We start from the raw sequence: 27996 nt of genomic DNA, 5'->3' as shown, positions 1-27996 counted from the left end.
TATTTTTTACTTACCTTCTTATTTCCAATCCGTTTTATAATATAAGTGAGTCCGGGAAAAACGGAGTACGTATCGAATTTAAAAAATATCCGTTAGGCGTGTATCTTTTGAATTGATTTAATTAGAGTTGTTTTAATTAAATTTAATTAAACATCCTTCAAACAAAACAACAAATTGATGATGATTTTGAGAACTGGAACGAAGATGTATGCATCGGATACGGTGAAAACTATAATGATTCGACGATAGAAGATGACTGGATTAAATGTGTTGTCAATTTCTCGATGTATTCATGAAGAATGTCCGATATTTAAAATCATGTCTGAGCATTGTGGCAAAAAAAAGAAAAAAACAAGTGTTTAATAAATAACTTTCAGAGTATCTAAAAATGTTTTTTTATATATTTCTATAAGTAGTATATTTTGTACTTCTGTAATAATAGTAGTTGTGATAGTAGATAATAATAGAGAGTCTTCTTTTCTCATTATTAAAAAAGCTTTTCTAATAAAAGTAGTTACCGCAAACCAATTTCATGAGCGATTATAACTTACGTGAAAATGGCCCATCTCACCCGTAGTGCAAGGAATGGCCCAGCAGTTAAAATTTTATTTTCCTCTTTCTGTAGTTATTTATGAAAATATTATGCTGCGATTCTTACATACTTCAAGAAGGATCGCTCACCGCATAAACCCACGAGTGAAAGATATATAATATTCCAAAAATGCTCGATTTTTGAGCGTTTCTGAAAACCTGATCCATCTCTACCATGTTTACTCTAAATAATAGAACATTTTAATTTCTAGAAATAAAATTCGAGATCCAAGGACGACAAGAACTAATGAAATACAGAATGACTGAAAAATGAAAGACAATCGTTGAAATTAACAAAAGATATTTCAGTGACTATATATATCTTAATTTTAATTTTTGTTAGAATCATACAATTTGTATATGAATTTTAATATTTATAACATAATATACTACAATGTCTTCGCTCACCCTCTATATTTATCTCAGCAATTTAATTTAACAATAAGCTAAGGAAATTCCAGAAATCGAAAGTTGCCAAGTATTTGTTAATATCAACTTTACGAACCAAAATGTTTCAATATTACGTAACCGACTATTGCTGCACTTTTCCGGTTCAATAATAAAATTTCGCCGGAAGAATTTTAGGTGTGCTATAAACTCGTAACTCACAGAGTTTGTTGGTTTACACGAGTCAAAGCTCATTGGCCATACTGCGTCTAATAACGAGTTCTAAAAGTTAAGCAGATTTTCCAGTGCTGGGTAAGACAAGCCCTCTTTTAATACACAGATTTCTCCGTGGTTTTCATCCGTTGCGGCTCGAATTCCTAGAATTAAATGCTCGTTAATGGTGCATGTCTATGACGGATTTATCCTGTTGATGGATTTGAACCGCATGATAAAACTGTCGTTGTCCACTGGCGTCTAGTTTTTATTCACCTCCAAGAACCGAAAACTCATAAATTGCAAGGTGACCCGTACAAGTTTCGCTTAAACGTGAAAATTCACGAATGAATAAATGATTTCTTTAATTACTTAATATCATAGTTTTGTTTAGATCGAGTTTAGACAACAGGATTTATTATTGAGCATTTTATATTTATTATAATTAATCTCAGAAGTTATAAGAGGACCATTTGTATTTAAATGAGGCATATTTATATAAAGTCCTATAATAATATATATTTCCTACTATACAAAATAACAAAAATCTAATAAAACAGAATTTTAGTTATCTCGGTATAAAGCATATTAACTTTGTAACACTTTTCATTACAATAAAAATGATTTTTTTTGGGACGAATAAAATTAATGAAAATAAAATATGTAGCGAATACTATACCTTTATGAAATGCATAGAATATAAATTTATATATTAGCTTCATAAAATAAAAATAAATTAAGTAAAATTTATAGATGATATATAAAGAAACATATAGAGTGTAAATATTAATGAAAGAATGTAAATTTTAATGAAGTATATTGTCGAATATAGTACTTATGTAAAATTCGTTTTGTCGTGTTCTGATTTTTATCGCTACGTATCTTGTTTTTGACAAGAGTTGACAGATTTTTCAAAAGTAGCTTCTATGTTGGTTGCATAATACATTCACTTTTCCTTCACCTTAGCTATACATATGGCGTAGTATGGTAAAAGTCAACATGGTGCCAGTAAACAGGGAACAATCACGTAAATTCCCAGTCTTGTCTCTTGGAATTATTCAGTCTTAGGGATTGTACCTCTACCGTTGTATTTGCGAAGTTCAGCCTGTGAACGCAAACAAATGGTTTTAATCCGTTTAACATAAATGCCACGCGGTTTAATTAAATTTCAGCCAGGAGATAATAACCTTCGCGTTCGTGAAAATATTTTTTTTCTCTACCCATGTCACACCTCACGAATTTTGATTCCCTGTTTTGCAATTGTTCAACCTTACCCAATTATATCCCATTCGTAATTATTACCGTTTTTAGATTTTTTAATTCTATTACTAAAATATTTATATTTTTCACTGCCAAATTAAGATATTCTGGTGAAGAAAGTGTTCCATTATTGATAATTATTAATCATTATTATTATGTTCACCATAATATTTCATTACCCTTCCTTTTTTAAAATATTCTGTATATGACATTTATTATTTAATGTCCCATATAATTTCGCGGCAGAGATGAATTTTCTAGTTAAAATCACGTTCACAGCAGAACGCCCTTTACAAACGCCTAGAACGTTTTGCCTCAAGTTATCACTGTCAAAATACTCCAGTCTCTGTCTTAATTATTCGACTAATGATGTGCAGAACGAAACACTATTTCATACTTTCATTATGATTCCTAATTACACGTTTCTTAAATAATTTCGTACACAGTATTTTGGTTTTATTCGGTTATTGCTGGAATTTACCATTCTGTAGCGTAATGAAGTAAAACAATTATATCCTCTCATAGTTTATTTTTTACTTACACTATCACAAATGTCGTAGAATAATTCATATTTAAATAAGGACAAAGTTATACAAATTCATATGTAAGAAAATGTTGTTGTATGTAAACTTTAAATAATTTTGTATTGTTCGATTTGTTAATGATAGGTGGACACGCCAGATAGTGTTCTGCAAAGTGGATTAGGCTTGGGACCAGATATGGGACACACAATTTTACGTTCTATGGTGGATCCAAGGGATTACGATCGATTAAGATATTTGCAAATGAACGGTGGTCAGCCAAATAGCTTCGAGGAAACCATACATAGGGTATGATTTTCATTTATATGTATCATTTATATTTTATAAATATTAAATGATAACTTATAAGTTACAGTTTTCATTTTATCAGAGATAATGGAAAATTGAAATATAAAATTTAATTAATAATTTTGTCTAATTTGTTCGTTTTATTAAACATTATAATTTAAAAAAATTGCGAGTTTTTTGTTATCTTAATTATCCACGTCTTTTGTTATCTTAATTGAAATTAATTCATCTAGGTACTTTTGTTTTATATAAAATTCTTCAAAAGTTTTGAAATATTTGTTCGTACTATTATTGAATTTTTGGTCAATGCGGTATATAAAGAAGATTTTACTGGTTTATGTTTTCCAGCTGAAGGTTCAAGAAGCGCTGAGAAAGAAGGAACGATTTCATAAAGAACACGAAGAGGTGAGTGCAATTTAAATTAAAGTTCACTCTTCCTTTTTTTTATATACTAATGAATTTTTATTTGTACGAATACCAAAGAAAGGAAGTGAGTTAAATTCAATTCATAAGAGAAGCGGATAAAAGCAATAAGCATGATCAATTTAATGGTGCATTGGTTTAGGTTTTAGTTTTGTTATCTTTCTTATCAAAAGCTTATCAACCTTTATAACTTGAAAATTATATTATTTTCCTCTAGATATGTTATATATTTCGCTATTAGCATTATCTATAAGATATAATTAATCGTAATGATTAATGCGCAATTGACAATTAAAGCGCAGTCGTATAAATGATATAACAAAGCATTATATAAAGACAATTATTTTATCGAATCACAGCATATTACGAATGCAACGTATGTATATATATTTCTCAAAATTTCATCGAATAAATTTTGGGAATAATATAGAGACAATTAAAACGAGGATGATTTAATTGTCGAATAATTTAAGAACAGAATAAATTTAAAAATAATTTACACAATAAATGGCGGCAGAGGGTGATAGAACTTATTAAAAACCCAATCTGCCCTCCGCAATCCTCTACTAATTTTATTTGAAATTGATTGTGAGAAATAATCTAGCTGAGTTTTTAGACTTGAAATCCTGCATAAACATATTGACTTTTAAATACTTCGATTCTACTTTAATACAATAATGAATCTTGAATCATGAATATCTCGAAAAATATAACATATTTTCGCAAATATTAAGTATACTCCTATAATAATACTATAACGGGCTATTTTTGTATAAAAAGAAGGCGAGTATGCAAAATTTCAACTAAATTGGTGATGAAAATATTTTGATATATCTTGATTAATTATATTATTATATATAATATATTATACGTAATATATTACATATTATATTATATACAATACATATATACATAATATATATAATATTATGTGTAATAGTATAATATTCAGTAAGTGATGTGATAATTGTATCAAAATTATCACATGGAGATAAGATTGGTGTACACCTTGAGTAATAAGGCCAGTCTCGCAGAAGATTACTGATAACTTTTTAAAAGCACTAATCCCCTTTTCCTCTTGTTCGAGTGAGATGGACGAAACACGTGTGGAAAGAAGTTGAAACTTGTAAAGGAGCTCGTAGCTCGAGAGGGAAGGCGGAATGGTATCGTTGAAGTTTGCGGAAAGGACTGGTCAAGATTTGGAACGGGCAACGTGAGGGACCAACTGGATCATCTGGGATTATTTGACAAAAGTTTCTAAGCTGCTTCGTAATAGCAGAGTTTGTCATCCAATTTACTGACTAAAATTCAGTACGAAGTTGATCGAAATTTCTTTTCTGTATTAGCTCATTTCATTACTATTGATTCATCTGAAAAACAAATTCTCAGAACTGATTTATTTTGCTTTTTATACATTTTTTCCATCACTTTTATACCTATACATTCTCAGATTGATTTGATATTTTATCTCGCTTTTCGATATTGTCTAGCTGTTTTTTTATACACGTTAGTTATTTTTAAAAGTAGATTCGTCATTTACTTCAATAATAGATTACGAAATAATGGAACTCTTTCTGGTATGGACTGGGAGTTGCATGCATAGGGGTTGTTTCTGATCAAGTAATTCTCGAGTTAACAGGTTAATTGTGTTTCAACACCTCAATTCCTACACAGGTGTGAATTCGATGCGTCCGACCATAACCATCACGCTTGCGAATCACATATGTATGATCGATGATGTAGCATTATCATCAAGTGCTACCCTCGTGGGTTTTTAGTGTTTCTCGTGTCCATTTACATTATAACTATTCATTTAATTTTTATTAAAATACTTATAATAAGAATAATTGTACTTATTACTATGAAACATATAATAAATCCAGGTATATTTTTTGTAGTTCCATTTGACATAGGAAAATATCTGAATATTTATTACATATTCTGTTACTTATAATAATTATAGCTATCAGAGAACATAAAAATAGAAACGGAGCTAAGATACTAATCCGCGTTTGTGAGTACTAACATATCTTCGTTGAATATAATACCGTCAAGTATATATTCTTCCACAATAAATGACATTAGTAGGGAGATTAACAGAAATGCCTTATTTCTATTGGAAATCTTAACTTCTGTCACTTATCTCGTTTTAATCGTTTGTCATCTTAACGTCTAACGATCATTCACCATTTGTCATCGGCAAGTATTATAAGAAAATAACATTATGATCCAACTTCGCACTTCTCATTGAATTACTATCCGGAAGGTCGTCTATAGTAATGTAACTGTATACTATGTATGTACTATATAATCGCAAATAACCCTGAAATAAGAAATAGCTTCTCACACTAAATAAATGACACGAATTATCCGCGTAAAAGTTGAACTTACGCATCTAAAATGTCATATCAATGACATGTATAATACTTGGAACAAGAAAAGAAGCAGAAAGTGGAGAAAGGGGAGAATGATGACGAGGATAGTTGACGAGGTGGTCGCCCACGGGATTATCCTGCAGTTTCTCGCGTGGCAAAGGAGAAGTCAACCGGTTGGCGGAGAAAATAGAAGGTAGGGAATAGGGAGGGAAGAAAAGAAGATCCTCCCTAGGGAGCAGTAAACCTTCGAAGGTAGAAGTGACACTAAAACTTTTACATGGATACAGACCTTTATTTCCATATTGTTCGCAACCTCAAAGGAAACTCTCCGTTTTATTTCTTCCTGTCTTTTTCTGCCTGTTTGAGTAGCCTAGGGCCAAGAGAAGCCAGTCAGTTCCGGCTAATTTCTGGGGGGCCCCTTTTCAATCCCTTCAATTCTCTGAAAGGACCAGGCTAACTTTTCTCGCATATGCGTGTATGGAATCGTCAGTTTCGCGTAATTAAAATTCGGACTCCGCCTGTCGTTACTATAAACTGTACATGTAGACGCGATACAACGACTACCCTTCGTTCTTTCTTCGTTATAAACTTCCTGATGAACGTTGGCAATGTTTCGTTGTAACAATGTATCTTCTGGAATGGACTATTGTACACGGAACTTTATATTTTTTGTAATATTATATTTTGTTTCTGTGCTTCTTTTAACTTATTTATTTTAATCTTTCGCATGATATAGGCAAACAGCGTAGGAAAATAAATAGAAAAATAATAAAATATATAAATTAAGATTATCTACAATTTTACAGTTTGACGGATTTGTATATTTTAAATCTTACGTAATGTATATCGATGAATCGATATTTGAACACCTTTTCTTCTATAATACGAGGAACATCTAGTCACCATCTAGTCACCATAGAAAGATAAATGTGGTTCGAATTCAACCAACTTCAAAAAATTCCAATAGATGGAATCGTCTATAGATGGTTCAGATTCAATCAATTTAAAGAAATTCCAACAAACGAAATCACTCATGACTAAATCAGATTTAATCAAGTTCAAAAATTAAAAAAAAAGAATGAAGTTCAGATAAAGAATGTTATATTATAAATAAATAAATATATTTTCATAATCGTGCAGTGGTGAACCAAGATTTATATAATAAGAGTTCAGAGTAGTGGGGTCACCGTCCTGCAGGTTCAATCTATTTCAAAATATTCCAACAAATTTTCCATTGTAAATTAATGTATATTCTAATCGCGTAGTCGAACGGAGATTCATTCACGCCCTCGTTATTGTCCTGTTTCAGATACTGAGGGATATCCGGCAGGGTTTAATGCAGCTTGGCCGAGACGGACGGGGTCAGCTCCCTGGAGGTAAGTACGTCAAGGAGTGTAACCTCTAGCTAGTTGTCGCCTTGTCTCTCTGCAACTTATAGTCCAGTCTCCTCGAACCAACCAGGCCACGTCTTTGGTACGTTCCTGTGTGCGTGCTTCTGTTATAGTACACGTCCAGTGTGTCTACCTTGAGCAGAACTTGCACGTGCCAGCCAGTCTGAGAATCGACTCCCAAACGCCTGACACTTCGTACGTTTCACCCGCACCCTCTAGGGACTCATTTAACGCGTTCGTTCTACGATGCCTCCTCTTCTGTCCCCTTCCCGCTTTCTTTTTCTTTTCAAGAAATCTCGGTGCACTGAAACGAAATTGCCGAAGTAGACAAAAATTCTCTTAAACGGAAAAACTTTTGAAGGAATATCTTCTGCTTGTTTTAGGATGCGAATGAAAGTTTTTGTTAATCTTGTTGTGAGATGTCGAAGACGATATGTATATCTTTCTTCTCGTTCTGCTTGAATCTTTTGTAAGATACCTTGCAACTCTTCTAGGATTCTCAATCTGCTTTTATTCGTATTATAAATGAATATTAAGAATCAAAATTAGTGTGCACATTTAGGATTTTGTTGACTTTTAATAGTTTTCAATCGGGTAACACGCTGTAATTATTTTCAGTAAAATACTAGCATAAATATTGAGTAGCTCATGTGTGTGAAACATTAAGAATCCACTATCAATCCGAAGATTTATAAATTGCATTAATTTTTTAGTATCATCTTTTTTCAGACAAATTACATCATTGAATACCTTTTTATTTATGAAAACAAATTTCAAAGATATTTTTAACAGGTCTTGTGTCGTTATTTCTTCTTTCCTCCAGCTCTTGTACTTTTATAAAGTTTATATGAAATCTAAGTATTGCTAGCATTATGCTAAACCTTCTTATTTACATTCATATTCCTTTTTAAATCACAAAAATCCTTTTTACGTTTGATCTCTAGTTATGTAGTAATTGTTAGTATATTTATTATAGTTGTAAATTGTTTGTAGCTAAATCGACGTTATTTCTAACTATCCAATTATCTTACAATAATACTCTGTTTAAGCGATTCTATTTATTCCTACTTATATGCATTATTTTACTACTTGGTCCTATAAATCCTATAAATCAATCTATCATCTTCTCCATTATGAAGGTATATGAAAAAAAGTACTTGATCAAATATAATAACATATATCGGGTGTCGTAAAGAAGATCGAATAAAGTATCGAGAGTAATGTTTCCAGGATCCTTTAAATTTCCTATTACCGATTTATCACTGACTCGGGGAGTTTTATTCGCGATCACGTAGTCGACGAAGGCAATAGTACTAAGCCACGAAGCCCCTTCTATGTTCTGGCTAATCTCGTTATCGTCAACAACCGTCGACTGCTTTCTCCGCGGCTCGCTTTCCCGATCCCCTCATTTTTTCTCGCGCCCACACGCACGTGCACGATCCTCAGACGCTTGATTTCGCTCAGTCTTTCGCACCAGCAACGGCACTCGAGGTCTTCTCGCGTCTCGAATTACCACGCATTAGCGCCATGCTACACTTTACCAAACGAAACACCATACAATTTCTCCGAGAAGAATTTTTACCATCCACTATTGCTGCGCGAAACGATAAAAACCGTTTGATAAGTTGATGCTGATAGAATTTCTCTTTAGGAGTAAGAATAAAATAGGAAGAAACAGAATGGAGGTTCAAATTGCTTGAGAGGAAGAGAGCAGTAAGACTGGCTTTATTAAATTGCATATTTGTTTTCAATTCGTTTTTAATATTATTGTTGAATTATCAATTTCATACATTATTTTTTTTATATATGGGTCAAGCTGACCAGCACTACCTTTTATCAATTTTTCAATTTTTTTATATAAGTGCACGATTGACGTTCAATTTTGAGAAAACGAATTATTTATTTAAAAACGTATGACGTAAATAACAGCAAATTACAAGATAAATTAAGAATTTATGAAATTGATCAATGTGACTTGTGAATGATTTATATGCTTAACAGATGTTTAAAGTACGCTCAAGATTTAATATAGATGGTAGTAGAGACAGACTTATTTTTCTATATTTAAAGTTAATTAAAATTTTAATTTTCATTGAACAGATCGACATTCTAAAATTTTTATATTATTATATATCTAATATTTTATTTTTTTTTTTTTTGTATATTTGTATTTTAAACGTAATAAATATTTTTTAAATGAAGTTTGGCCAGTGTTGCGTTCGATATCAGCGAACATGTGTTTTTAATTAAATGTAGATAAAAATAAATACTTATTGTCGTCGTTTAACTTCAAATTCACTGATATTAATATTAAGAAATTAGTAAAAGGATTTATCGTAATATTGCTGCTTTGTATTTCAAGATAATGACAAATGTATTTTTAATGTTCAGATGACACTTACATGTACGACGAGGATGCACGTTGCGGAGGAGGACTGGGTTTGGGTCCTGGAGGTCAACACTGGTATGACGAACCTCCATATGAGTCAGACCCTGAAGACTTCCTCATGGGAGCCAGCGGTGGTCCTGTACCAACAGCGACTATTCAAAATGGAAGGTGAAGCCTGCAAACATATTTTTAATCATATATAACAAAATACATAAAATTTATGAATAGTGCTAGTCTTATAGTTTAATAACAAAACGAATAAGAACCATACATGTCTACAAAACATACTTGCAGATTATTTCACGATATTGAAAATTTTAATGTGAATTTCTCACAATATTTGATTCAACTAAGTATTAGATCTTCAATATTAACGTATACATAACATCAAGTATTATTACGCGAAATCAAAGAAAGTTAATAAAAAGTTAGAAAATAAGTATTTTCTTCAGATTGCCTTCATGTTTCTTGTCAAATATAAAACATAAGTTTTAATGAAAGCGGTATTTTGCAACTTTTCTTCTTTAACGTTCGCGTCATATTTTATAAATTATTTTTAAATGCAATACAACTTTTGTACGATGTTGAATAATGTAACACCTTTGTTAAATAATATAAGCTTCAAATAATATTTTACATATTTTCTTTCATTCTTCATTTTAAAAAGTTTCGACGTATTGAATAATATAAATTTCTTATGTAAGTAAAGTGCTTTTAATTTCACAATATATTACTTTTATATATTAGTTTTTCTAAATGGACACGTGATAAATGATTAGCGATTAATGATAGCATAAAGCATAAAATTTTAGTATAGTTCATTTTTAAGGATACAATTTTGAAACTAATCGTATATAGAAGAAATTTTCGAGAGCTTGAGCAAATGCTTGTATTTTATTTCAGAGTATGTTTCACGTTGAATTTAAGGCCAGAAAACAGAGGTGAGGGAATTATTTCGCTTCGAACTGCCGGAGACATTAGTCTCCCGCGAGATCGTTCCAGGAAAGGTGCAACTTCGACAATGCGAGGTCTTATTGTGCCACAAGGTCATAATAATCCACCAGCTATCATACCACTTACGCACTCGAGAGCTTCTCGAGAAAGTGGAGACTACGCGAGTAGCGACGTCCAGGTAAGTTCGCATAAAGAAATCCCTTTCGAAAGATACTGCATATAGTCTTATCACAGCAACAAATGGTGTGAACTCTAAGGCGACATTCAAGCACTTTATACATATATGTAGCTCGCGATAACGCAAATGGTCTTCTTAAGCACTCTTCGTAAAACAGTTCATGGAATTTTTATTTTAGAGGCAAATTCAAAGGATTCTGGTAAAATATTGTACAAGAAATTTTTTCCTATATTACAGTATTCTAAACAATATAAAATTTATATATTTGTGTTACAATTGGTTTAATAGCATCAAAATATTCTATATATTCCTCTTGTACTTTATTACGTACTATGAGAAATGTATTATTAACATATTGGTAAATATATGACATAGAACTATAACGCTTTAAAATCAAATATTGCTAGAACATTAAATAAAATGAAGAAAGTTTTTATCAGTTATGAACAGATACGTAAATCGAATAAGACACGTATCAAACGATAGATATTTATCTATTAATTTGGCTGTTTTACATAAGAGTATATACGATTCGATAAATTTTCCAGTAGTAGCTTACTACGTATGTTAAATTTACTTTGCGTTTATTTCCAAATATTGACATCGTAGTTATGTTGGAAATCTATCATAAGACAGAAATAAATCCACGTTTCAATATCACGTTCAATTCAAATTTCACGTGTCAGGGGAAATTATACGTCTAATAATATTATCTTCATCCTGTCTTTGTCATCGCGAGGAGATGTCAGAATCATTAATAGTTACGCCGTATACTGCTACATGATTCGTTCAGTTTTTAGAATGTAGCGTATGAATTTAAAACTGTCGACTGTGTCGGTGGACACGAGAAACGAACAATAACTTTATAAGAGTGAAAATCAATATATTACATGTCAATTTTCAATCTCATCTAAATAGAGACACAAAATGGTGAAAAAATTCAGTTTCACACAAGATCATTCCAATATTCGCCAATTTCTAATATCGAGGTGTGATTACATTTTCCAAACCACTACCTTCTCCGTTGCTTAATGAAACCGAACCAGAACTGCATACCGTTCCATTTACTTCGTATACGCAATACCATTGTCGAAACTTACGGATAGGTTTCGAGCGTGGTGCTTTTACGCGAGTAGTACGTACACATACAGGGAACAAGCATCAACATCTTCGAGTCTAGAATCGGAGATTTCTGCAGATTAGACGCATAGCTAAGCAGACGGGTCTAGTATTCATGAATATGGATTTTTCCTACCGGTTAGCTGTGCACCATCGAGGCTTTCGTCTTTAGTATGGTCTCGCTGGTACTATCTATTAACAAATCTGCCTTTCTCTCTCTCTCTCTCTCTCTCTCTCACTCACTCTCTCGCATTCACGTACAAATAGATAACTGTGTAAACTAACACAGTTATATGTGTATCTATGCGAATCAAACGATACGTCCCGTCCTCGCAATACTCTTTTCGTTGAGTTCGCTTAACGAACCGAACATAACGAATTGGATGTTCTGAAATTTTGCAAATCGAATATTCCAAAATTGCAGATATCACTGTTTAAGTCAAAAATGCATTTAACGAAAAACATTCTTTTTCAGTAGGCTTTGGTACCTTTTGTGCGTATATATTTTTACACAACTAAAGCTATGTTGGAATATTTTTCTTTGAATGGATTTCAGATTTTTTATACTCAGAATTTTTGGTTATTATTGAATGTGGAATATTAAATATTGGGATTTGTGAAAAAGTAAAGAGTAGGAAGGTGTTTTACAATATAATTAATTTTTATAATAACCTCGTAGAGATTGTAGCTTTACAAATTTAATTCGTTCAAAAGAATTTGATGTACATAGTTTCTTAGATTTCCCTCAAATTGTATTAACATATGAAATTTAATTTAAAGTGTTACCTATTCTTATGAATTTATCGTTAATTTTTTTCCATTTCAATGAATGCATTACAAATTATGAATTTCAATCTTTTATTTTCATTTCAACCTAACTGTTTTTCAACAAACTTTTTGCTGGTGAAGTTGACTCACAAGTGGTTCATCTTGACCTCCTTATTGTTAACGTCCATCGCTGCATTTGTACAGCACAATATTGTAATCAAAAAAACCACTTTATTGATATTGCTTAATATCATTAATATTATAATAAAAAAATCCAACTTTTTTATTGTTAATACAGGTCAATTATCTATTTATCGTCGTAACTAATTTATAAGTTTATACTATTAAATTAATGAATTTGAGTTGTGATTAACTTTAAGCAGAATTCTTGGGACGAATAATCTGACCGTGGAAGCGGAATATGTAGCTCCTGTTTCCTATTCTGACATCAAGGCAGAACTGACAACCTCATTCTCTATTTCTTTCCATACATATACTCATACATTGACACGTCGAATACTAAGTGTATCATTAACTCATGTAGATATGCGTAGCCTGCATCTACTTGTGTAACATGCAATTTCTTTTTATTAGTGTACTAAATGGTCGCCACGGTTTTACTGCTTTAAACAATGCAACTTTCTTACAAGCAACTTCGGTAAATCATGCAAATTAGAGGTATTAAGTAAAAATGCAACGAATCATTAGGAATCATTTTCTCACTTCATAATCATTTGTACAAAATGGATTTCTCATCTGTGTAATCTTTTACCTTTTCCTGTAAGAAAATATTATTTCTATTTAATTTAAACGTTTTAGGAGTTACTTATGCTAATCATTTAAACAAAATATCAAGATTTCTCATACTTTTTTAGGATTAAAACAACCTCTTATCGTACTGCAATTTTTCCATGCTCTGGAAATTGTTTTCGAACTTAATTTAGCTTTCGTCTTTAAAAAAGATTACTTTTGTCGTTTGTTTAGTGAACTCTTCGAATAACATCGAAGTATTTGGAAGTCTGACATATTCGAAATCCAAACAGTCGATTGCCGTGTGATTTCTTAATAATTCTGTTACTGTCAAAGAATTGGATCTTTATCGAATCATCGCAATAATCAGTGCTGTGTATAGTACTAGTATTATTGCTATAAATAATAGAAGTATTATACGCAGACAAGAATAACGCATGAAACATATGATAATGATTATCAAATTGGTTTAATCTATCAAGAATGATAATTCTATATCATGTTTACAGCTACTTACAATTTATCACGTAAAATTTCACAAGAACTTATGCAACGCCTGTAAGATCTCTTTTCATATCAAATTTAACGTTTTTAGTTTCTACCAACGAGACAAAGTAAAATTTGAGTGTGTTTCAATGGAAAAGAAAGATTTTTCATACGAAGACTAATTGACAGCCGTGCTTCATGAACTTCACGGTGAATGGCTGAGAATGCAATTTTCAGAAATTTAATTCAAAGTTTTGGAACATCTAGTGCGCTGGTCTCAGTTTCTGCTACGTATTAAGGTGTCTTATCGCAAGTTTTACGGCCCTACGATATTAACAATATATCAGGAGTTTGTACATAAAGGCATACTTTCAATTCACAAGAGAATGCTTTATCTCAAGTTTTCCTTGGGGCATGTTTCGATGGAAATTTGATACATTTTATTTTTTGCTATTATAATACTTTAACGTGATTAGGTTCTCACGCTTCTACATGTACATGTAATGCGTCAATTATGTTTTTACACGAAGATTATTTTAATAAAAAACAGTTACCTCTAAAAGTGTTTTGCGGTTTGAAATAATGTTTTAATAAAATAAAATATTTTCATGCAATTGAAGGAATTAAAACATTGAATAATTTGTATAAATATCAAAATATCAAAATGCTGGATGAATTTTATACAACTGCAACTCAAAAAGTCAAGAGTCCGATCGTTCTAAAAATCTATAAAACGTTTATTGATGTTATCAACGCAGTTTTACGTTCTCTCGCGGAATTTAAAATATTCAATTCAGGCCCACCAATCCCTTTCATTTTCTTCTTTAAAATCACAACAGCCTTGCTTAAATAATGAGCCAACTTATGTTTCAAATTATGCTTTGACTCTATTGAATAGTTAGTATTTCTATAATTCTAAATAAAATTGGTAACGATTAATTTAAATCAATTAAAATAATTCACGAAATAATATTAAATGGTTAGTTTAAATAAAACTCTTCTTAAAAGCAATAAATAAATTGAAAGATAATAAAAGAAATCTCCAAGAGAATAGGTAACTTACTAAAATTGGAAAATTCCAATATTAATACTAATCAGGATACATCGAATGGATAAAATAAACCGACACAAACAATTTAAATGTGACCTCATCTTCTACGAAGCTCATGGCATGCACATCTTTTGGGCTGGCCCTCGTATATGCACGTATAGCAATTACTTTATTATATTCACGACACATACTGTAACACGTTTTGCTGTACTACTCGATCTACATTTATATATTACATGGTATATTTTCACGTTTGATTTTGAACTATCATTTTTTCTTTCCATAACGACTCTTGATCTCCTCTTTCTCTAACGAGCATTTTACGAGCTACTAGACAAAAATAGAGCCCGCTTCTCCTTTTACATATCCATGAATTAGAACTGTCTCTGCGAGTATCAACATTTTAGAGCCGGAGTAGCGGCGAGGAAGGACTATCGCCGAGCCAAAGCAGCGACTACGAGGATCAAGAAGAACTCGAGAATCAACACTCAGCCGCCGTACACACAGTACGTGACATATACAAGTCCTCCTTTCACAAAAGTGTCTCCTTTCTCTCGAATTTTCTGTCCTTTGTCGTTTCATTTTCTTTTTTTTTTTTTGCATCAGTATGTTTGCATGATTAGTGGCTATATTTAGAACGAGTGTTTAAATGTACGGTACGTAACACTAACCAGCGATGTTTATTCTTGCTGAACTGATGCATGTTCGAGGGGTTTGTAGTAAAGTTACGTCGGTTTTGTATGAGATGCGATAAACGTGAGATGATTTGTTCGTTATCTGTTTTTAGTTATTTTGGGGATGATTATTTTGCAGTAATTGTTCTTTTTTTCTTGTTTGGTTTTATATTGGTTAATGGACTGTGATTAATTATTTGAATTCATGTATTTACGAATATAATTAACACTAGAACTACCAAAATAGCGAGAGGGTTTAATACGTAATTATATTTTAGATTATTGTGTAAAGAATTATAGATTTATGACGGTGTATGTTTGAGGATTCGAATAAATTTTGGTTAAATATACGGATTTCAATTACTTTGGTATAAATTTAATCGGTAGTTCTAGTGTTAAAAGCATTATAATAAGTATTTCACATTGAATGTTTTATATATTTATACATTATGTATATTTTTGCATTTTCAAATTTCTTATGAATGCATAAAAATCCGCCATCTACTGATTGATAAGGGGATCAATGACGCGAAGTACTCGCCAGAAGATAATTAAACATTATGTATAATCAAATAATATTTAAATAAATATTAAACTATTTGTTATAATATGTATAAAAATATAAATTGTTATTATGTCGTAAGTAACTTAGAAGAAAATTCTTATTGAACAAGTTGAAGTAAATTCTGAATTCTGAAATCCAACCACATCACCAATATGAAACTTGGTCATTTTTAAGATTCAACAATTAATAATCAATTGAATGGGTCAAAACATCTATAAAAATGAAAATGAAACCGACATTATTTTTCTTTTAACTCAACATACTATAATTGTGGTTATTCTAATGTTTACTATACATAGACATCTAAGATAGCTCCTTCCTTAATTTCTTATATCTTACCTATTCTCTGGGGTAAGTAATTTATTCACATTATTAATATTCATTTTCACTCATCTGGTTGATCTTTCGTACAAAGCTTACGTGGCAATAGCATTTAGTCACGTTTGACTTTTCTGCAATAATTTTTGTAAAACACACGATCAATTTACTCTCTCCAAAAGAAGTCACTCCCTTTTAAATTTCAAACCAGATTGGTGAAGTCAATATCAGTTCAAAGTAGAATCGATTGCATGCATGCTTTTGTCATTCGAATTTGTACTATTTCATTGAATTACTCGCCAGATACACTTTAACCGAGTAGTTAGCTTTCGTTAAAGACGTACACATATCGAAAAACACAAAAGTAGACGCTTTTGTTCATTATCACCAAGGTATACAGTTACACAAGTGCGTCTACTCCACCGACAAGTCGACAACGACGTCAGCTCGAGGTCCGTCAGACTCTATGAATCTTCCACGGTCGTGCCTTACGCATAATCGTTGCATGTTCTCAGTACCACAGAACGATCTCGTTCGAATCACGAAAAAGGATCCAGATCTCAGTCCCTGTTGTAAAAAGATTTCATTGACAGACTTTGCATCGATCATCGAGGAACTACGCGAAACGAACGGCCTAGAATTCGTAACGTATGGCCGAGTAAGGTGCGTTTAGACCAAACGAGCAAAGACACAGAGCGAGAGCGTTTGATTCTGCTCGTTTAGTTAAACGGTCGTCGAGCAATCTGTTCGTAAACTCATTTGCACCAGAAGAGCTAAGAATACGTTCTTTTCATATTATTATTCGACCACTGGTTATATAAAAGTACACGTGTCTTTTTTTCTATTGATATGTTGTGTGCTTCTTCGGGTATAGAATTTTTTGTAAAAAGTAATTATAAAACGAAATATAGAAATTTGATATATATGTGTACATAAAAATAGCGTTCGCTAGTACTTCGACAAGAGATGTAACTCTAAATAAATAAATAAATGAGTAAAGAGTTTATATAATTCAAAAGAATCATATAAAATGTATACGGGCATTTTCGTGCAATCCGAAATGAAGTGGAAAAGTAAAAATATGGAAAAGACATATCTTTATGCGATCTATACAAAATATGTTAATATGGATGCTAATATGCTGCCATACGTTGCCATACATGAGAAAAGCAAGATGCTAAAATTAATCTTCGTTTCTGAATAACTCCAAAAGTACGCCATTTAATATCTCATATCCGATAAAAGAAAGAAAAAAGAAAACAAGAAACGGGCATTCGTTGCGTGTAGTCTTCGACCTAATTCACGTGTTACCATTGTGAAGTTCCTCTTTTCATTTCCATCGATACAAGAAAAAAGTCGGAACGATGTTCGTTATTTTTCAATATTATGCAATCGTTCGTTAAAATTTCCAGTCGGAAGCTAGCGCTTTACTTGAGGGCGATACGAGGGCGGGGATCGCAGGACGAGCACGAAATTTGAGGCACGACGTGCAACGAAAGATTTCAAGGCTGCGTCAGGATCGCACATCATCCGAGGCGTTCCCGTGCAGCGCGAGCAGCGTGGAAAGTCTCCCAAGCGGAAGTGGCTCGAGCACGCAGGCACTTGTGCGTGCAGGAAGCAATCACAGCTCGATATCCTGCGAAGACAGGGATGCTATCAGTCCAACGTCTATCGGGCCTGTACTTTGCAGAGCCAGGGCTCTGGTCGATTATACGCCTAGCCCTTATGACAAGGAAGCACTAAAGTTTAAGGTTTGTTTGCAAACTATTATCACAAATGACTTGGCCGTTACAGAAATTTACATTGCTTATTTTTATATTATAGTATAATTTCTATATAATCTTACGCTGGTAATTTTTCAAATATAAATGTATTCATGTCATTATATTTTGGACTGTGGATGTTCATGAATTTTTAACATTTTAACAACAATTTTTAACAATAATTTTTGAACAAAATTCTTTACACAACGTATATATCGGAGATGAAAGGACATCAGGACCTTTCTTTTGGAATGTTTGGGAAGGTTCCCAATACTCTAGTCCAGACTTTTATTATAGCTACACTCTAATAATAAAACTGAGAAATAGTTGTAATGTTCTAATTCGAGTATGGAGGCCCGAGGTTTATGACAGTGGGCTTGGGCTCAAGGTGACCTAACGGCTCACTGAACGTAGCCACGGTCACGGGAGGGACGTGTGCCTAACAGAGGTATGGAACAATTATATAGCTCTCTTTAAAAACAAAGATTGACCTGAGATGTACGGAGAAGGGTATATAAGGGCAGCTCCACTTGGACTGCGATTCAGTTCATTCAGAGAAGTTGTACTTGTACGTTGAGTCACACCAGGATCGTGTATCACATCGCATTCGTCATCCCGTTGGTCGTGGATTCGTTATCGAACCTAAATTTATTGTCATCGACATCTCATTTGTCCGATCGCCGCTATTACTTGTTAACTCTTGTAATAATCACATCTATATCAATAAAGATCAGCTAGAATACATAACCACGATGGTCAATTCGAGTGAAGATTCGTCAAACGCCCAAAATTCCAACGCTAACCCGACATATATAATTTGCAAAAATATATAAAATGTCTAAAGTAGAGCTTTTAATGTGATATTTATATGTTTTATTATGCTAACATCTGAGGTCCAATTATATTTGTTATTTTATTATAATAAAAATTTGAGCATATCTGGGGTTATTTAAGAGAAAAAGAAATTAACAGTTGAGTGATTTTGTAGGAATACATCATAATATTCATTCTATATATACGCAAATATTCATGTTACACAATAGCTCTCAGATTAGTTTAATCACAGACATGTTTGCATGTGTGCTCCTGTATGTCTGTGATTGATACAAATCCTTGAACAAGCACGTATTCATGAATTATATCTCAATTAATTTGTTTGATTTAAATGGCTTTCAAGTAATCAATTATTGCGCGATCAAAGTATTATAACGCATTATGTTAAATCGCCATATATATTAAATGGTACTATACAGTATCATTTCACTATTGTTAAAAATCTTGACATTTCACACTTTCGTGACGCAAACGTACAATATTTTAATGCAAATAATAGATTAGATTCAATTAAAACTAAGATGGACACTTCAAATGAGCAGTTTATTACTTTTCCCCTATTTTGTTCATTATGTTCATTTCCACGCCCTAAGAACGTATTAATAGGTAAGTATTGATAATAAATAAACCCAAAGATTGCATTCGGTATAAAATTCACAATAATTATTTGTAACTGTCAAATGCACACATTGGATAGTAAAACCTCCAACACTGTTTTACTATCCTCGATTTTTCTCTTATTTTGAATCGTAGAATCTCCGTCACCCTACTTGTACCACGATTTAGAATCCGCGATATATATTTTTATTTTTATATCTTTATATCATAAAACACCGAATACACATAATGTTCGTACATATAATGTAGAACAACTTTTTATGAGACGAAAATATTCTTGAAACTCTTTTTATGACAATACATACGTTCTTTACGAATAAACTTTCGTATAGAACATATGAAATAACTATTTCAATATGAATAAACTTACAGTAGAATTCCATTTATTCCAACGAAATTCGTCTCCAATTAAATGATCTTCTATTTATTGCATCCAGTTATCCAAACGTGAACTATTATTATGCATATAAAGAAAAAAACCATAGATACTTAGTTGCAATCAGTTATATTTGTCCGCCGATGGTTTCGACTTATATACAGTGACTATATAAAGTATTTATACATACTCTTACTTTCCAATGAAGTGTTTTTTAGGTTCCACATATCATTTTCATAGTATCAAATGTTTGTAATGATCCAAAGGTACTACTAACCGATATGAAATTTATTATAATCGGATCGAATTAATTGGCAAATAGATGCAATAATAAATGCACTGGAGGGGGAGAGGAGGATATTTTTTGCAACCACTGTAGATACGGAACATATTTTTACCAAAGTAGCAAACCCAGATGAAACACGCATATTGATCAACTATAGATCGCACGATATACGTACACCCTTGAAAAGAGTCCCTGCGAAGTATCGTTACTGCCAGAACTCGACGCTTACCTCCTCGTGAAAACAAAACCTTATTTCTCTTTCCCTCGATATTCCTCAGTCCTACATGACTTCACGATAATACCAGCTAGTGCGAGCAGAAATACAAAGCGTCGAATCTGTTGGTTTCTTCGAATTAGAAGGCGCAAGAGTTCTCAATGTTTTCTCACGTGGAAAGCACCAAGCAAATTGCAACACGGTTTTTGTTGCAGAAGGGAGACATCATCGACGTGGTACAAATGAACAAGAGCGGCCTGTGGAAGGGTGTTTTGCACAACAGGATAGGCCACTTCAAGTTCATAAACGTCGAGATACTAAACGACAGGGTTCCAAGGCGCGGCGAACCCGAAGGCCGGGGGAAGTGGGGCCAGAGGTATAGGCAGAAGCCTGGTTCCGTTCAAGAGCTCTTGCAGAGAATGAATCTTCAGGTAGAGAGCAATATCTTGCCACGGCTCGAACAAACTGATTCGCATTTGCATCGCTTCGAATGCAAAGCAGGGAACCTTGCTTTTATACGTTTCTTTATTTTCTGGACTTCTCTTTTTTCATCCATATCCAACCTTCGCCTGCCCGCTCCCCTCGTTTCTTGCGTGCACCTTTTATACCGCGTACAATACACAGCACCACTGAAACGTCGCGTGTTCCTTTTTTTCGTCGACACTTCCCTTTTTTATATCCATCTGTTTCTTTCCATCCTTATCTTACCTCATCGATTCCATGTTTTCTCCCCTTTCCTTGTTCCTCCTTTTTTATTGGTCGGTGTTTTTAGTGATAAATGTGTAGGTTCTTTCCTCGTAAATGGTGATATGGCGGGTGTTAGGAGATTTGTATTGGCTTCGAGATTTAAATCTGGTACATTTTTAAGAGGATGTTACGTTGATTTTTAAAAAAATAAACGAGATGATTCAGATATAGTGGTTTTGTTTGGCAGAGAGTATAGTAGTATATCGCAAGGAGAATATGTGTGATTAAAACGTATTACATTCGCGAATATAGTAGTTTGTTGATGAATTGGACGTAGATTTATATTGGCTTCGAATTTCAAGTCCAGTCCATCTTTAAAAAGATGTCACGTTTGGTTTAAAAACGGTACGAAATGATTAAGACATAATATTTTTAGTGAAGAAGGTATAGTGTATCGCAATAAGAATATATGTGATTAAAATATAAATATATATATATATATAATATATGGGCTGGCAGCATTATCTATCATTTAGTGGAAAAAATATATGTAAAATATCAAAACATGTATATGGTATAGTAATAATAATATATAACAATAGTAGTATAATATACATATTATAAATCTTATAATAGCTTAACTTTTAAACGTAAATAGTTTAAAGTAACAGTAGTATCCTATTTCAGACAAAGACATTGATTAAATAAGACAAACTAAAAATATTGAAATGTTGAATAACGTGTTTTTCCAGGAACACATTCCTGTATTTGTATTTAACGGATACGAGGATTTGGAGCTCTTCAGGGAAATTGAGGCTGCGGATCTTGATTACTTGCGCATACATCAGCCAGAACATCGCGCGAAGATACTCACAGCTGTGCAACTATTAAATGACCTTCAATGTGAGTTATTATACCAGATCGTTTAAATTCTTTATTTTTGTAGATCGCGTTTATATTTATTTATTTATTTATTTATACAAGGACACGCACCATTATTTTCCAATGAAGCGTTTCATTATCATCAGGTTTTATATACTTTATTTTAGTAGTACGAAATTTTTCTAGCCGTACTGAATGATACAGAAGTTAATATACTTCGACTTAAATGTAAATCCTACATAAATACTTTTCGTAGCTGCTGTATAATAAATAAAAAGATACACTATCGCCACATCTCTCACTAGGTAATTTACTTCTTCTCGCTAACTCATCATTAATTCATACACTTCGTCCAAAATCAGACATTACTCCGACCTAATCCAAAGTCACTTACCCCGATCACTTACGACTACACCCGTACCCCGGCCACTTCTAAACGCGCAAAACCAAAGGTAAAATCCGAAACTCTAGGTTGGTTTTTGTTCTGTCCTAATAGCCGGAAGCGAAGGCGATTTAGCTTCGAGCTCGGAGGGCGACGAGGTGAGTCGACTGGTCTTAACCTCTGGCCAGACATCCGGCCATTGTTCACCGTTTAATCGCCGCCAGTTCCCGCGGGACTCCGGTTGTTACGACGCTCACAAGAATTCTACCAGTCGACGAACCGTAAGCCCGGAATCGACCACGACTACCAAGCTGCCCAGAGAGAACAATCTCGACGCTACAGCATCCACGAAGAACGTCAGCGGTGTCAGCACAGAAGGGAGCGCTGTTTCCGATAGCAAGGACGACTTTCATCCTAACATACCAATTACTGGCAACGTAACCAGCCAGAAGGAGGGCCAGTTCGACAAATCGCCGTTGCTCCGTAGCGGCAACGTCCGGTTCATCGCGAAGAGAGGGAATTTCGGCGAAACGGTGGTGATAGAGGATACTTGCGAGAGCGGGCAGAAACTCGGCGGCATGGTGAAGTATGTGGTTGGCAGCGGTGACCTTGGCCTCGAAGGTACCGGCAATATCACCGGTTTGGGCCAGAGGGGTTGCCTCAGTGAGAAATCCAGCGATTCCGGTGTTAGCTCATCCAGCATCAGCTCGGCTCCGCCACCAAGAGATAAAGTTCTCGCCAATGTTGCGTCGGACTCACCTACCAAGAATTTTAGTAATTTCACCAGGGCATCGCCGACTTCCCAACCAGCTACCAATAAGAGTCAAAGCGGTGAGGCTAGTTACCAGTAGAGAGCAATACGAGTGAAGTTCGAACGAGACTTACAGAAATTCTCTTTTGCCTTCATACTTTTCACCCTTACGTGTTTCTATAAATTTCCATTTGCAAATTTTTGATGCACTTACGCGCCGTTTCACGCGGAATTTGGACGAATTTTATAGATCAACGCGACTGTACAATGGCGACTGGAGAGAGTTCTTCTGCCGCGTCATAAGTACTCTACACTTAATAGGGGTTAGGATATTCGACGCGAGTTTAGATAGGTGGACTGATAGCAAATATATCATAGAAAACAATTATTGAAAGTATGTGGAGTAAACACAATGTATCAGTAGAATACAATAGAAAGATTGGTATATTGATACGTCTTGTTTTAGCTCGTTTGATAAGTTGTAGCTATCCTATAATATACCGAAGCTATTGTAAAAGATAATAATTATCTATCTAAAATCCGGTTTCAATTAATCAACCTGCTTGAAAAGAAGCTACCCGATGCAAACGATTTCACTTGAAAGGGGATTTTAAGTCAAACAAAAATTCACACTGATTAAAAGATTTCAAGTTACTACTTATATGTCAAACAACTTGATGTTACAACTTGAATTTAAGCAACTAGACTAATCTCATCGAAGCGTAAAGGAGAAATCTTTGCAAAAAGGTGAATTGTTGAAACTTATTGAATATAACTGATTGATTATGATCTGAATGATTGAATATGACTGATTAATGATGAGATTGATTATGTAATAATATTTAACATTTTAATTGATTTATCAAGCGAAGATTTATATCAGAAAGCATGAAAATGGTTGTAACTGAACAACGAGCTTAAACGCAAGATGTATGATTCGTATATGAATCTTTTTATTGTTTTGCGCCTTGAAATCAGCGATACAATGCTTCTCGACGTCCAATATATTCTGCGAATGATACAGTGCAGGGTTTCTTTCGTTTTCATTCGAGCTTCGAGTTGAAAGAAATAGCACGGTGCTTCGCTAACTTTTATTGCCTTATCGATTCTTTGTCCTCGTTACTTTACAATCAAAAGTCTGCCGCACTGCTCGCCTTCTTAAACGAGAATTTCAGCTTTGTTTCGATATTAGATTAGAATATTACGTGATTATTCTCGTTCTGAATTTTCATAACTCTCATTATTGACGAAAGAGATATAAAAAGACAAAACGAGGCAGAAAGAAAACTTAAGCATCTTTGACGAGAAAAGCGAGCAAAGTGTTTCGACGTTTGTACTTGTACGTGAATGGAAAGAATTTGGCAGTAATGTTCGACAGGAAACAAATGAAATGCTTACCATGTCACTGCCAGTCATTTCATGATCTCGTCTATCGTTTTCGACGCTCGTATAATTACTAATAATAATATTGTGATAAGATTGCATTTACGTCTAAATAATTTGTAAATAGGTAAAAATACGCAATAGAAAGATTCGTCTTTGCAATTTGTATACAATACTAAGCTACGAGAACAGAGACTAAAGGAGATGTTTAAACGAGAAAAGACACGTTGATCCGTCGATTCTACTCGACGTTGGGCTTTAGTCAGCTATTTAATCTTTTTCTATAAGAAGTGGCTGATTATTAGCCAAAAACTTCTAGATTAAAGACTGCCAACACAATTTAAACTTTTCCATGGGGTATGGTGTTCATTCATTTTTTTCTATGTTCGAGTCTGACTTACTTTAATGCCATAAGAAATACATGCGTAATTTGCAAATTGAACATCGAATGCAAATATGAAAGCTAAATGATAATCGTAATGATCTGTCGTTAAATGTTATAATCTAGAAACTTTTTTTCTTATTGCCAATTATATATATATATATGTAGCTTTTTTAACTAGAAAATATTTGAAATTTGAGTGTAATCAAGTTGGGTAAAATAGTGGAGTATTGGGTACTTACAAAATTTAAATAACATTTTTGCTTCCTCCAATTAAATTTTCTAATTTTTATAATAATGATAATAGTAATAATAATATTTTGTTGTAAATTATATAGCTTCTTATTCTTTTTATCTCAAACAAATAATCAATTTTATTTAGAGGTACTGACTCGAATCTTTGGAAAAAGATAGTCAATTCACGTGAAATTGTATAACGAGTTGTTAAACAATTCATTATCGAAGTTCCTTTTACAATATTATTTTGTCCAATCTTGTAACACAATTGACTTCATGGATATTTTCTATTCTTTCGATGCTAATATTTTATTTGAAAGAACTACATTATTAGTACATGATCGACAATCCCCATCATCGATGCAACTTAGTTCTTCGACAAGATGGTAAATCTGTACATGTGTATATTGACTATACCTGCAAAAGAGAGAAAAAAAGACGTTCAAAGTTATAAAGTTTTTGTATGTACATATACAGCACGCATAGAAACCTAACGATGTTTTATATTGATCCAATCCTTTGCCAAAACTTTAGACTATACAAATCTCTATACATAAATATACATATGTTACATATATCATACCGTTGGTTCTTATGTATATCTTTTGTATAGTGTAAAATGATAGACGAATTTAAAAAAAAGTATAAAGCGACGCAGTACGAGATCAGGAATGAAAACCGATGGGAACTCGTAAATAAAAAGATAACAACAAGAAATTATCAAAATGGCACGATTATCAAAATACGGTCTAAGAACTCTATTATACTGTAAATAGAATATATAAAAATATATATTCGTTTCGAAAGGATAAAACACACAAAAGCGATTCGATGACTATCCAAAATAGCGGACTGATGAGCAAATGTTAGGAAATCTTTATATAGGCTTTTAAGATGCATGTTTACCTTCTTCATTATTATCGATTTACAAGGTAGTTGTTAGAAGGTTTATCCTTTTTTGTAACAAGTCTGTTACGCTTTTTCGTACGACCATTGACGAATAGAGCATTGATTCTACGTAGAAACGAAACTTTCTAGGAATACGTGAAACTCTAAACCGTGATTTGACTCGGGGAGATCCCGAAGAATAAATAAGTTGAGACTCGCTGCTTCCATGATAATAGCGATTGTTTAAATACGTACTTTATTAATATACCGCATTAAGTGATTTGTATTGCAAGGTTCGATCGTGTCCAAGCGATAAGACGAAAGTTGATTTACGTTGATCTTGAACATGACATCAAGTGAGGTTGATATTTCCAACGGAGACGCTATACGAAGAAAGAGAGAACAATTTTACGAATTTTTCGCAGAACGAATTATGAAGCCAAATTCCTCGTTACTTCTTGTACACAAATTACGGTAATGGTATAGTTTGTCCGTTCCATCGAGAATAATATTACGTGTAGAGGACGAATCAAAAAAAAAAAAAGAAAAAATATATAAAAAAATAAAAAACGTAAGAACGAAACAGTAAAGCAGGATGAATAGTGGCGACGAGCGAGACTAAATGGAAAGAAAGAGAGTAAGGAAGGAAGAGAGAATGGGAGAGTGCATGGAAAAAGTGTTAAAATTAGTAACGTTTTGAGAGTATGATTAGATGCAATACAAATAATTTTATTAGTTCGAGAAAAAGTGCGCAACATTTGATGTAAAAAAAGTCAGATTCGTTATAAAAATAGATGCAGTGAATTATAATCGAAATAAGTAATTTGAAGAGATAAATACGTGAGGGTAAAGGTGTCTTAGTAAAAGCATTAAGTGTGTTTGCGATTCGGATTTCATGCGAATGTGAAGTGAAACGAACGGACGGTATCCATCTTGATCTAAACGATCGATTAATCGAGAAAAATGTGTGGTCACCGTGAGGAAATTTGACGAAAGCACGGTGGTTTAAGAGAGTCGCTAAATCGCTAGTGAAAATGAAAATAAAAATTATTAAGCATCTACTTAGCGGTCTAGTCCATTTTTTCTTGCAAAGTTTACAATTTGATGCGATATATGTATAATGTACATAAAGTAAGGAAATAAATGAGAAAAAGAAAACAGAATTAGAAAATGGCAATCGCGTCAGCGTGAGTTGCTGAAACCTTTTTATAAGCTGATTTTATATTTATTGATTAATTGCGGGTTTTATAGAGGTAACGAATTCGTAATTCTTATCGTCTCTCAGTTCTTGTATGGTTTCCAACAAGTGTTAATTTATTGACTGTGAATAGAAATAAAATGACGGAAGATTCAAACGAACGACGTTGTCTTTGCTCCCCAATCTCTTATCGCTTCTATATGTGATAATTATTATAATTAGTTTGTGGATGTTCATGCATTTATAGGAAATTTAATTGGAAAAATATGGAAAAATATATAGGATATTTAAAGTGGAATGCTTCTTATATTTAAAGAATGAAACAAATTTTTATCTAGCGATATATTCATGAAAATATGATTTTGCAGAAACATCCACAGGCTGCAGAGTATA

At 33.1% G+C, this 27996-nt stretch overlaps 1 protein-coding gene across 2 annotated transcripts in view; it reads left to right on the top strand.

Annotated features, from left to right (window-relative positions):
• LOC122570581 (SAM and SH3 domain-containing protein 1-like) overlaps window positions 1-27755 on the top strand; it is a 373196-nt gene extending 345441 nt beyond the window's left edge. Inside the window, exons 6-15 of one of the 2 annotated variants that reach the window (XM_043733078.1) lie at window positions 3120-3281; window positions 3630-3686; window positions 7389-7455; window positions 9862-10027; window positions 10763-10991; window positions 15573-15671; window positions 18135-18473; window positions 21029-21244; window positions 22253-22403; window positions 22879-27755. In XM_043733078.1, coding sequence (XP_043589013.1) covers window positions 3120-3281; window positions 3630-3686; window positions 7389-7455; window positions 9862-10027; window positions 10763-10991; window positions 15573-15671; window positions 18135-18473; window positions 21029-21244; window positions 22253-22403; window positions 22879-23615 — 2223 coding nt within the window. In that variant the 3' untranslated portion in view covers window positions 23616-27755. The remainder of the gene's footprint in view (window positions 1-3119; window positions 3282-3629; window positions 3687-7388; window positions 7456-9861; window positions 10028-10762; window positions 10992-15572; window positions 15672-18134; window positions 18474-21028; window positions 21245-22252; window positions 22404-22878) is intronic. The other variant, XM_043733079.1, reaches the window with a different exon arrangement.
• Window positions 27756-27996: the final 241 nt, after the last annotated feature.

Source organism: Bombus pyrosoma, linkage group LG9 (genome assembly GCF_014825855.1).
Source record: "Bombus pyrosoma isolate SC7728 linkage group LG9, ASM1482585v1, whole genome shotgun sequence".
Lineage (NCBI taxonomy): Eukaryota > Metazoa > Arthropoda > Insecta > Hymenoptera > Apidae > Bombus > Bombus pyrosoma.
This window is presented reverse-complemented; position numbering and strand designations above follow the sequence as displayed.